General features: G+C 38.3%; 2 protein-coding genes across 5 annotated transcripts; one reads left to right on the top strand and one right to left on the bottom strand.

Moving 5' to 3' along the window:
- The first annotated feature begins 836 nt into the window (after positions 1-836).
- Positions 837-2,861, top strand: LOC132601363 (putative late blight resistance protein homolog R1A-10). Its single transcript, XM_060314458.1, has one exon. It carries the CDS (start codon positions 837-839, stop codon positions 2,859-2,861), a length of 2,025 nt encoding a protein of 674 aa, XP_060170441.1.
- A 1,058-nt stretch (positions 2,862-3,919) lies between these two features.
- On the bottom strand, positions 3,920-8,037 carry LOC132603272 (pentatricopeptide repeat-containing protein At2g34400). 4 transcript variants are annotated; one of them, XR_009568071.1, is made up of 4 exons: positions 7,099-8,037; positions 5,219-6,174; positions 4,527-4,599; positions 3,920-4,387 (listed from the first exon to the last, which is right to left on the bottom strand). XR_009568071.1 is itself a non-coding variant. In XM_060316255.1 (3 exons), the coding sequence occupies exons 1-2, from the start codon at positions 8,007-8,009 to the stop codon at positions 5,223-5,225; spliced, it is 1,863 nt and encodes a 620-aa protein (XP_060172238.1). In that variant the 5' UTR covers positions 8,010-8,037; the 3' UTR covers positions 3,920-4,387; positions 5,219-5,222. The 4 variants fall into 4 exon arrangements, 1 of the variants encoding a protein (XP_060172238.1); XR_009568070.1 differs by having other exon boundaries at positions 4,495-4,599; XR_009568072.1 differs by having other exon boundaries at positions 4,489-4,599.
- Between the last annotated feature and the right edge of the window lie 5,123 nt (positions 8,038-13,160).

The following is a 13,160-nucleotide window of genomic DNA, read 5'->3' on the forward strand; positions in this document are numbered from 1 at the left end:
CTCTGATCAAGACCACTACTTGAACTTGTTTAATACTACAGGTCATGTGGCTTCTTTTTCAGGTTTAGCTACATTTAATCACATTTTACATTTCAGTTCCTTTATTTGGGAGCTTTGATCTTATAATTTCTCCCATTCTCTTTTTAACAACAAACTGCAGCGCTGATTATGATTTTTGCACGCGACTTTGTTGAGTTAATGTGCAGAACCGTCCAACTCATGTTTCTTTCCGGCTAAATATAGGTAAGAGTTTGAGGCGTAAAACTTTTTAACTCTGGCTTTAAATTGATCTAATCCTACAATTTTTTTGTTTTCTCTAGCAAACCAGTAAAAGAGAAGAGTAAAATTAAATCAAGTTTTGCGAAGCAGTTTTAAGTCCTGCAGCTGGTGAGAGAAAATGGCTTATGTTGCTGTGATTTCTGTTGTACGAACTTTGAAGCAACTCGGGCAGCGAAGGCCACATTGGATAATTGATGAAACGAGAAAAATGGTGGACTTTCTCCTTGATAGTCTTCAATATTTCCAAAACTTTCTTGAGAGCACTAGCAAGCTGAAAAGGCAACAATATTGTGGAAAGGTTGAAGAGTTGGAGAGAGAGATTACAACTATAGTCAATGAAGCGGAGGATGTGATTGAACTAAAGATATACAAAATTATTAATCAACTGGATCAAACGATGGCAAGCAAGGCATTATGCGAAACCTTGCCTCCACTTGTAGAAAAGATTGATGCCCTCAAGAGAGAGGTGATATATGGGTCTTGAAGACGACTTGATGAAAATCGTGAGAAGGCTGATAGGGCCACCGTCTACTCGAGAAATTATTCCCATATTGGGAATGGGAGGGATAGGAAAAACGACTCTAGCTAAACTAGCATACGCCGATCCTCAAATCATAAATCGCTTTGATGTTCGTGTTTGGGTAACAGTATCTCAAGAATATTATCTTAGAGATTTATTGTTGGGTGTTCTTTCTTGTATTTCAAATGAGATCAAAGAAGAGACTGATGATGAGTTGATGGATATGATATACAAGAAGTTAAAGTGTCAAAGGTATCTTATTGTGATGGATGATATTTGGTGTAACGACGTGTGGGATCTCATGTCAAGAACTTTTCCAGATGATAACAATGGGAGTCGAATTATTTTGACTAGTCGGCTCAAAGATGTGGCTAGACATGCTGACCCTGACTGCCCTCCTCTTAACATGAGCCTCTTGAATGAAGATGAAAGTTGGAAGTTACTTACTGAGAATGTGTTTGGGGAAAAACATGTTTGTCCTCCTAAACTAGAGGATATCGGGAAGCAAGTAGCACAAAAATGCCAAGGACTACCATTAGCTCTTCTAGTGGTTGCGGGGCATCTTTCTAAAATTGAAAGGACACAAGAAAGTTGGGAAGGAGTTGCCAAAAGTGTAAGTAAAGTTGTTACTAATGAATCAGATAAATGTCTCGGAGTGCTTGCTATGAGTTACAATTACTTACCTAATCATCTTAAACCATGTTTCCTCTATATGGGAGTTTTTCCAGAAGATAGTGATGTCAGCATAAAGAGATTGATCAACTTATGGGTTTCTGAGGGTTTTCTATCGGAAGAATTAGTGGGAAGAGATTGTTTGGAGGATCTTGTTAGTAGGAATCTGATAATGGTTAAGAAGAGGAGATTTAATAACGAGGCGAGAACATGTGGTGTCCATGATCTGGTTCGTGACCTAATTTTAAGAGAAGCTGAGAAAGAAAAGTTCCTGCTGGTTGCTAGAATTCATGAAGCCACTAATCCTTCGGCAAAGAAGCCCCGTGTTCATCACTATAGTTTCCATACAAGCATGTATAAGGCTGATTTCTGGGAGTCATCATCCAGTGATCATCTCACCCGAACTGTGCACTTCTTCCGTGGATTAGCGCTTCTTCCGTGGACTAGCTTCAAACTGCTAAGAGTGTTAGCAATCCTTGATTTTACGTTTCAAGATTTTCCACTTGACATAACAAAATTAGTACATCTCAGATACCTTGAATTCAACTGTTACGATGATCTTCACTGGTTAGTGTCGGAACTTTATAATCTGCAGACCTTGATTTTTAATTACCGAGGTGATAAATCTCCAACTATACCTGCAGCTCTCTGGGAGATGAAACATTTAAAGCATATTCACATCAGTAACTTTTTTTCTTTCCAGATTCCATCAAGTAAGGTACAGTCTGGTTTCAAGCTACAACATTTGGAGGAAATTTCCTGTCTATGCTTGTCCTGCTCTACTAGTGAACTCTTTTCTGCTATTCCAAATCTCAAGAGGCTGAAAATTTGCGGAAATTGGAGAGAATGCGAGAGAGAGGAGATTTCCCATTGCCTAAAAAATATTTCCTGTTTAGATAAACTTGAAATATTGAAGGTCATCTGCCACGGAATAAACCAACCCCCAGTTCCTTGCAAGTATGTTTTGCCTACATCTCTGAAGAGGTTGACTTTGCAAAGGACTTTCTTACCATGGGAAGACATGGCAAACATTACGATGTTGCCAAACCTCGAACTGCTTAAAATTAAAAAATATGGATTCTGTGGCGGAGTTTGGAGATTAAATGATGACGAGTACTTCAATCGACTTAAGTTCCTCCTAATCAATCGGACAAATCTGGAGCACTTGGAAGTTAGCAGTGTCAACTTCCCAATTCTGCAACGCTTAGTTCTCAAAAAATGTTTATACCTGGAGGAAATTCCTAAAGATATCGGGGAAATTTGTACCTTGGAGTCACTAGAATTGCACGATTGCAGCCTTTCCGCTGCAAAATCTGTGAAAGAAATTCAAGAAGATCAAGAGAGCATGGGAAACGAGATCCTTAGTGTCCACATCCACAATTGCCGGTAAGGCTCATACGTACTGTCTCAGATCATTGCTCGCTAATCAGCTTAAACATTTTCTCTAACTTTATTTTATGTGCTTCGCTTCTTCTTTTACATTTCCTCGTGACATAATTACCATTTAAGTTCTGAGGATCATTTAAAATTTACAGAAAATAGTCAAAGAAGTTCTCCCAACCCACCGAATATATTATGATGTCCTGTATTGCTTTGGACATCATTGATCTGCTTCAAAAATTATGATGAGTTCCTTTCCTTGTAGGGGTTGAAGTTCAAGAAATCTAATCATGCTAGTTAAGAGAAAATGGTGTTGACGTGTCGTCTGATGACTCTCAAGCAGTGGGAAGCTTAGAAGGGGAGATTGTTTGTATCTTGTTCTATGAGGGACATGACATGATGCTAATTATTGTAATTTATCTTTGTAATTTTCTTGCGAGCTAAAAATAAAAGAACGGATGGCTTGTTATGGTTGTGTTTCATATACTGTTATCCTCCTCAATATGAGTGCATATAGATGCTTCTGTGTTCTATGTTCTGCAGTCTTGAAGAGTTTATATGTCAAAAGTAGTCTGTTTTCTGCAGTATGCTTTGATCAAACTTTTCAGTAGCCTACAACCTTTCATCTCAGTAAAATGTTCGTACATCTTTAGTTCAAATGTATGTTCTGCTTCACTGAATTCAGCTCAAATCTCTTTCTCTAAATCTTTGATTTCCCCATGGCCATTACTTTATTGCAAGAATCCTCAAGAATGTTTTGAAATTAGTTACCAAAATCAAGAAGAGATTTCATCAACTCTTAGTTTAGCCCTTATAAGACATGGTTTTCTGTGCAGGAGTTGCTTCAGAGTTTGAATGAGAGAAACCATAGCAACAAGCAATAAATCTCAGCATCATGTTTTGGAAGTAATATAACACCTTAAAAGTCAAAAGCAGAAAACCATTCTTCTTCAAAAGCAGTAAAATTTCAAGCATCATATTCTAACAGAGCTTCAGACGGAAATTAACAACTGTGAAATGTTCTACTGCAGTTGCCTCAAACAATGCCTTGGCCAAACAGACCGTCTCTGGCTACTCAATTTTCTTCTTATTTGTATATGTACCAAAAGATAATAATCAGTATTAAATCAAAATGGAAATGTCCCAGAAATACAATACCCTCGACTGCCGTTGGCCATGTTCTTTTCAGAAAGGATCTTTCAGTGTTTCTATAATAGTATACATATTTTCATCAAATGCTAAACTTTCACTCTTTAGTTACAACAAAAGAACATCAACAAAAAGAGGAAGTTACAACAAAAGAACATCAAGCAACCAGTCAAGGAGCAGCAAATTTCTACGTTGTCCAGCAAAATAGAGCCCACTTTCTGGATGATGTTCACTTTGGTTGCAGGATTTGAGAAAGGAATCTTACTATGCACTCGGCATGGCTGAGATTGAATTGCTTCAAGCTTCATCATTTAATGAAATTGCTTTGTCCAGTTACCATTTCTGGTTCCTCTATGTATAGCTTCTCATTTGGTGCACAAAAGGATCCTACACCCACAGGTCAATGAGAAATATTAGTGTGTTAAGAGTCACTGACAACTTGGTAACATGTACTTGAGGTAATCAACATATATGTATTAGACCAATACATGAACCTAGCAAGTCATACTGAATCCAACAAACTGACCATGCATTCAGTTCAGGATGATCATAAAGGTATCAAGTGGCCTATCCAACAATCCATGCTGCAAAATTACACACTGTAGGCAAATTGTAAAATATCTTAAATTAGTGAAATTAAGATTTCATATCACTTGAAAGAATATATAAGCTTTTTCGCCATGTCAAGAGATATAACACAAGTGACCCAAGCCTTGAGAATCGAAATTGAAAACAAGCAAACCAAATTTATTTTAAGGCAGAATTGCTACAAAAATAGAAAAGGAACTCTTTTTCATCAAGCCAGTTTATCTCTTGCAGCAACATTTAAATTAAGATTCCAATAACTTACCATAAATTACAGGATTTCAATAACAGTTTGCAAAATGTTCAAAGTTCATTACTATACACCTAGCCATCACAGAAAGTGGAGAAAAATGACTAGTTTTATTGTTACTGAACGAAACCCAACTAACAATTGCAATACAGACCGACTTCATTTTCATGTGAAAAGTAGCAGCCAGAGCAACACATTTAAGAGGTAAAATCTAAACGCCGAGCTTCTTTCTCATTAAACGTGTTGTCGAAATCTCAAACTAAACTTTTAAGAGGAAGATTTTCCTCGGTTCAAATGCTACCTTTCTCGTATTTTTCCCTCTTTATAAATAAGTTCAGTTCCACCTGATAAGCATAGTAAGATATAAATATCTTCATCCTTACCTTTCTACACAATATTCGCATTTGGAACATAGCCATCTACCACCATCTCCTCGTACAACAAGTCTAGTGCCTGTTGAATCCCATCCGCAATTGGATGTGACGAATCGCCAGCACGAAATTCAACAAGTTGAGAATCCATCTCAATCCAGCTACAGCCTGGAATTTTAGTCACACCTTTCTGTCTCATTAATTGTCTCATCCTTGCAGAATCATCCCACCTTCGTAGATTTGCGTATATCTTTGATGATATTATATAATTACCCGAATTCGACGGTTCCATCTCAAGGAGTAGTTGCATCACTCGTTCCCCGACATCAATATTTTTGAGCTTTTGACATGCACCAAGCAATGCACCAAGTAAAATTTCATCTGGTTTTTGAGGCATCTTCTCAATAAACTCCCATGCCTCGTATACACGACCAGCTCGAGACAAAAGGTCAACCATGCAAGAGTAATGCTCAACTTTCGGAACCAACCCAAATGATGAACTCATTATATCAAAATTGCGCTTGCCTTCATCAACCAACCCTGCATGTACACATGCTGAGAGTACTCCAACAAAAGTGACATCATCTGGGTGGGCATCACTACTCTCGAGTGACATACGCTCAAATAGGGATAATGCTTCTTGTGCTCTTCCATGAAAGGCAAGAGCAGAAATCATTGCATTCCAGGAGACTTCATTTTTTCTAGGCATGCTTTCAAAAATTTGATATGCATCATCCAGATTGCCGGATTTTGCATACATATCAATTAAGGCCGTAGCTACATATATATCATACTTTATACCTCTTCTTGATGCATAGTCATCGATGCATTTTCCAACATCCAGGGCTCCAATTGAAGCACATGCAGAGAGAACACTTACCAGTGTGATATTATTTGGGTTAACTCCTGCCTCCTTCATGGCATTGAACAAAGAGATTGTTTCATCGGACAACCCATTTTGTGCATACCTGTATAAATATTATTTAGACCATGGAAGAGACTAATAAATAGCTGTACTAGTAAAACAGAAAAACCTTAACAAGATAGGACATAAACCATACAAAACAAAGCGATTCTTTTGGTTGTCTAAATGCACATTTATTTGAAAAAACTATAATGATCAACCAATAGAATTGGTAACCGCGAGAAACTAGCATAGATTTTGTTGAAAGGAGTATTGCAAGCCACATTTAGATTTGGGGTACCCCTTGTTCAAATAAAAAAATGATACAAACAAGTGGGACAACTACGCCTCAGTCTCAAATAAGTAGCAGTTGGTTATATGAACCCGCATTTTTTTTTTTCATAATAGTGGCGTTCGGGCCAGCTTCCGCGCACCTCGATTGATTCCATAGGGTACCTATTTTTTTTTTTTAAGTATTCCACGGGGTACCTACTATCTCCCTCCGATACATCACACATACCGATCACTTTGTCCACCAAGTCTTGGGTAGATAGGAAGAAATAACCTCGAGTTTTTGCCTCCGTTGAGATTTGAACTTGAGGTTTCATGGTTCACAATAGATCCTCACTTATTACATTTCTCCACTTAAACTCATCTCAAGACAAAATTATACGAAATATAAATTAAAAAACGAACTGGACGTTCTCTATATTTCTATGGACAAAAAAATCTCAGATAGAGTTAAAACTCCTAGAAATCATAAGACCTAACGTAAATGTACTAACATGACAAAACATATTTTCAACTTTATTGGTATCGCCTATATAGAGCTTCTTTTTCCGTTGTGAACCAAATAGTAAAATGATGATCTCAATTAAACAAAAACATGACCATGTAACGCAAATTGTCAAGAACTTAACCCAAAAAAAAAAAATTATATTCAATGTAAATAGCCAAGTATATTAAAAAGTTGAAAATAAGTGTTTACCCTGAAATCATCGCATTCCAAGTGATCGCGTCTTTCTTCCTCATGCCATCAAAGATCCTTCTAGCAGAAACCAAATCTCCACATTTTCCATACATGTTAACCAAAGCTGAACCCATAAAAGAATTCAACTCCATTCTCTTCCCCACAACATACTCCTCCTCCACACACTTACCCAAATTCACATCTCCCAAATCCCCACAAGCTCCAAGAACACTCACAAGTGTCCTCTCATCAGGTTCAAACCCCTCATCCCTCATTTCCATAAACAACACCACCGCCTCTCTCGAGCAACCACTTTGAGCATGCCCTGAAATCATCGAGTTCCACGAAACCAAATCTCTTTGCGACATTTCATCAAACACTTTTCGCGCAATCCCCATCTTCCCTAAACGCGAATACATAGTAATCAAAGAATGACCTATATGAAAATCCACAAACAACCCATTTTTCAACACCTCACAATGAGCTAATCCACCAAGTTTCATAGCTAAAAGATTGCCACAACACATAAACACAAAAGGGTATGTAAAATTATCAGTTTGTAAACTTAATGACTTCATTTTGTAATAAAGTTCTAAAGAAAGATCAAATTTTTGCCATGTTGTAGTTAACCCTCTTATCATTATATTAAATGCATACTCATTAGGGTTATTAATATGTGAAAAAAGAATAGTAGCATAGTCTAAATTTTTTAAGTCTATTATTTTTGAGAGTAAATAATTGGCTTTGTCTATAGAGTGAATTAACATTTGGGTATGGATTTGTTGGACTTGTTTGATTGTAATGCATTTTTTTAAGAGGAATAAGAGTTGTTGAGTAATGGGAAAACATTGTTGTTGATTATTGAGAGTTTGGTTTGTTGTGAAAAAGCGGGAAAATTTATGCTGTTGGAGTTTAGCTCTAAGAAACATTATTTGTGGAAGGACTAATCTGAGAAGCAGATCAAGAAGTACATAATTTGGGTTGATATTTGGGCTTTCAAATTTACTATGGCAACTGGGTTTACTTGAAGTCTTTAATTTTTGGCCCTTATATTTATGGTCTTTAAGTTTTGTCTCTTCTGCTCATTTAATGAAAAGCTCGACATAAGTTCTATAGCAATTTTATCTTTAGAAACTGAACTTTTATCTCGCTTGACATAAGTTATGTAGGAATTAAGTCATACGGAATGAGTTGTGTAGCATTTTTAAGATTTTATTGAGTGTTGAAAGTTTTGTTGTGTCGGGCTTGTAGGATATATATATATATCGAGTAAAATCTATACTTATGCCGAGCGAGATCTAAACTTATACCATGAAAAAAATGCTGAAAGATAAAAATTAAAAACCACAAATTTGAAAGGGACAAAATAAAGACCACCCCAAAATAGGGTCATTTGAGCAAATGACTTTTAAGAAGATACAGATCAAGCTACTGGCCATTGGATTGAAAGAGATAATTATGGTAATGGGACGTTCCGCCATCTAGTTTGTAAAAATTGGCCCAACTCCTTTATTTTTACCACAGATTTGGCTCAATTTGTATTTTGACAAACCCTGATCTAGACCTATTTTTCTCTTTCTAGCCATCTCAATTCTCTCTCACATACCTCGCCTCTTTCCTCCTATTCTTCTTCTTTCTCTCATTTCTTCTCTACCAAATCTCCTTCAAAAGTGTTAAATTTTCAACCACAAGCTTCAAATAATATTAGGATCAAACTTCAAATATAATTTTGTGCTAATGTCATCGAAATCAAAGAGACCCATTTGAATTTCTTTAATTTTTTTTCAAGGTCTCCAATGGTGTTTTGTACATCATTCAGCAAGAAAAAGCTCGACTAAATTTATCGTATATGATTTTGAAGCACATCTATCATTATCTAATATCTTTTTTCCTCTACCCCTACTCTTTCTACCGTGATTTATTTTTCTTGAAAGCAAATCAACAATTATTGTAATGGCCCAAGTGACTCACATTTTATGTGATAATGCATATTGTAAATTGTAGATCCTAAGGAGGACTGGAAAAAAGGGTGTCTAAATTAATAAGAAAATAAAGTTCGAATAAAACCTTCAGAATGTTGTCCTTTTCTCTTCGTTTCTAATTTCATTTTTTCTCTCGTTTCATGTTCATTTGTTTTTTTTTTTTTATGTAATAGTAGATGGATGGCGGTTGTGTAATGTAAATTTGTACAACAAGTGTATCTACACTGCATAACAGTGTTTATAACGACAATACACTGCTATACAACATAGATACTGTTACATCTCGCCTTCCGTAAAGCTAACATGTCTCGTGCCTTGTATTATATACTCGTAAAATAATGAGTTTTTTTTTTTTTTAGTTTACGGAGTTACAAGCCACGACGAACTCTTGTAAAGAGATTAAAACTATTGTTAGAGATGTTATTTCATGTATACAAAGGTCTAAGTTCATGGGTAACATATGAAAAGTATTAAAAAGGACTAGAGGCTAAGTGAATCGACGACAGAAGAAGGCACAAGGCACTGGGCAGTGTAACTCGACGAGATGGTCGACGAATCGTCGATTGATCGACGGACCGTCGTTCTTCACCGTCGAGCTGCCTTCTGAGAATCAGAGGCTGCCGTCACTCGACGGTTGCAAGTCGACAGACTGTCGAACAACGATGGTATCATCGAGCTTCTCGTCGTTGTGAAGCGGTGGAAAATTATTTAATTATTATAAATAGAATGGGCCAAGACTTGGAGTCATATTCTTCCTCCAAAATCAGATTTTTCTAGACCTTTCAAGTTTTCTCAACCCTCCAAAATTCCCCATAAACATCTTAAACTATTTCAAGTAAAGATCAAGCTTAGAAATCTTTAACAAGTCTATGGAAGGGGCTTGTTCTTACTTCTAGTTGAAGTTGTGGTGGATAAGTTTTAGAGTGAATTGTGCGAAGTGAAGTTCTTCAAGATATAGGGTATGGTTTTCACTTTATTTCTTATGTTGAGTTGATAAAAAGGCTTAGCAAGTCCCAAATGTGAAAATAGTTGTGAAAGAAAGATCATAAAGTATGGTGTGATAGTTGTTGGCTATGGATGGAATTTGAAAGGAAGTTTGGGTAGAATTGAGTCTAGTTTGAATGTAATCTCTTGATTATGTTATTGTTGACATTATTATTGGCAGTTGGGAGTTGTTTGAAAGATTGGTGGAAATAGAAGATGTAAAGGAAATACTGCCCGAATTCCTTTAACCCAAGTAGTCTCAAAGATACATTATATATATACGTTGGTATACATGATCAATTAAAGCTTAACTAAGGTCATATATCGCCATGTAGGGGCAAGGGACGAGTGGGCTTCGGAATAAGGAATTCCTTCAAGTAGCGGATTAGTGATTTAAGGTATGTGAGGTGTTCGTTTCCCTTTTTCTTTGGCACGAATCCAACTAGAACATGAACACGAGCATTCCATAACAATTCATTCCAATCATGTATCACTTCTTATAGATGTTCTTTATTAGATTACTTACTTGTTTCCCAATTAGTTTGATGTACTTCGTCAATGATTCCTGAAATAATATCATGTTTATCATCCTTAAGTCACTTCTTTAGATTTGATACGAACCCCATAATTCATTTCGAGGTTATTGACCTTACGTCACTCCGAAAGGCTCGATGACAGTTCATTGACTCCTCATGCATTATATATATGTGTATTGCACCGCGATATAGTCAGTCGGGCAGGCACGTAGATGTGCACACCACTGCATTGGACATGTTATGATGATACCCCGGACGCGGGATAATGATGACGCGATGATGATACTACTATATGTATATACTTGCATAAGATTTTTAAACTCATGTATTGTATATTGTATATTCTCAGATGACTTAGGTTACTTCTATCCTCTTTGTATTTCAGTCTTACTTATGTTATTGATTCCTGCCTTACATACTCAGTACTTTTATTTGTATTGAATTCCCATTGCACGAGACGCTGCATTTAGTGTTGCAGGTCCTGACAGGTGTACCGGAGGACTTCCACCACAGTAGGACTTCCAGTTTCAGCGGCGTCAGCAAGTACCATTACTCTGGGCTTGCTATCTTTTAGTAGACTTATGTCATTATAATATATGTTTATGTGCTATGGGTACGCCAGGGCCCTATTCCGACGTTTACGCTTTTGCATGCACACTCTTAGTGGCTCATAGACATAGTGGGGTATATAGATATTATGTCTGGACTTGTCGTCCTTGATTAGGGTTTTGATATTCTCCTGATAGCCTTGTCGGCTTTATGACACTTATAATATTATTGCGGCCTTTTCGGCTCGCTTATGTATATATATATATAAATGCTGGATCACTGCATTTTTATATATTTGGTCCCTTTCTGCATGCAGGTGTCCTTTCAGTCATGTTAGAGTCATATTATATCGAATAATAGTTATATGATAATCGTGGCAACTGTTACGCCAGGTGGTATCCGGCCTATTGGTTGGTGCCCGTCATGCTCCTCGTCGGGGTGTGACAAACTTGGTATCAGAGCAGGTCAGTCCTGGGGAAGTCTATGAGCCGTGTCCAGTAGAGTCCTCGTTATCGATATGTCGTGCACCATATATATAGCCAGGAGGCTACAAGGCATTTAAGAAGACACTTTTCTTCATGATCTAGATCGTGCGATAGAGCCAAGTTTAGAATGCAGCTATCTAATTTTTACCCTCTTTAATTTTCAGCGATGCCTCTAAGAAGGAAGAAAGTTAGAAAAATACTGGGCACTGCTAGGGAAGGCCCGAGCTGAGTATCCTTCGGCTGAGTTAGGACATAGCGAGGCTCAGAACGCCACTCCCTCGCATGCTACCTCTATTTCCCCAGTTGCAAGAGAGCATGATAGGGCTCCAGTCCTTCCAGCTCCTCAGCCTCCAGTTCCTCCCCCTGATGTTCTAGATCAGGACTTGCGAGATGTAGTCCAGTTATTGACTAAATTGGTAGCCGCTTAGACTCAGCGGTAGGCTGGCCTTCCGGACAGGGCTGTCAGTTCCCACATTCGTGATTTTCTAAATCTGGATCCCCCGGTCTTTATGGGGTCAAACCTGAAGGACGATCCCCAGGACTTTGTAGATCAAATGGGCCGCGCTTTGAGGGTAATGCATGCCTTTGATACAAAATCAGTAGAGTTAGCTCCTTATGGGTTGTGGGATGTGGCAACAGTATGGTATGAATCCTGGCGTCAGTCGAGAGGGCAGAATGCACCTCCAGTAGTATGGTCCGAGTTCACCAGGGCCTTTTTAGCTCATTATTTGCCCGCCGAGATTCGCAGGTCCAGGGTTGATGAGTTTCTATCGCTTCGCCAAAATAATATGAGTTTTCAAGAATATAGTATGAAGTTTAACTCTTTGGCCAGATATGCTCCGGCAGTTGTGGCTGAAATGGAAGATAGAGTACATCGTTTTGTAACTAGGCTTGGGCCTAATTAAGGATTGTCTAACGGCCTCACTTCAGGACGACATGGTTATTGCTCGTATTAAGGGCATATGCTTAGAGTTTGGAGGATCTTGAACGTCAACAACGGGCCGAGCAAGACCCCGATAGGGGTCCTCATAAGCAGGCAAGGTCTGCAGCTTATTCAGGTGATTATCAGGGAGATTATAGGCCTCATTCTTCTAGACGACCAGCCCCTTCAGTAGCTATTGCACCTTCTTATTTTCATGGGCAGCGTTATGACCGATCCATTTATTCTGGACTAGGTCAGAGATTAAGGGAGCCAGATCCTTCCTATATGAGAGAGTCTAGTCAGGCAAGGCGTCCATTGCCCCGTTGTGACCAGTGCGGTACAGGCCACTCAGGCCGGTACCGTCAGGGTATGGGGGTGTGTTACTCTTGTGGGAAGCCTAGTCATGTTATATAGGACTGTCCGGCTAGAGATAGAAGTGGCACAGCTCAGCCGACAGGTTCGGTTGTAGGCTCTTCATCTTCTGTTCGCCCTCCTGGGCACGATTCTTCTTCAGCCTCAGCAGGTAGAGGTAGGGGCAGAGGTCAGACATCTGGTTCAGGCAACAGTCAGAACCCATTTATACACTCATAGGGGAGCAGGGTCTTGACTCGTCTCCAGATGT

This window comes from Lycium barbarum, chromosome 7 (assembly GCF_019175385.1).
Source record: "Lycium barbarum isolate Lr01 chromosome 7, ASM1917538v2, whole genome shotgun sequence".
NCBI lineage: Eukaryota > Viridiplantae > Streptophyta > Magnoliopsida > Solanales > Solanaceae > Lycium > Lycium barbarum.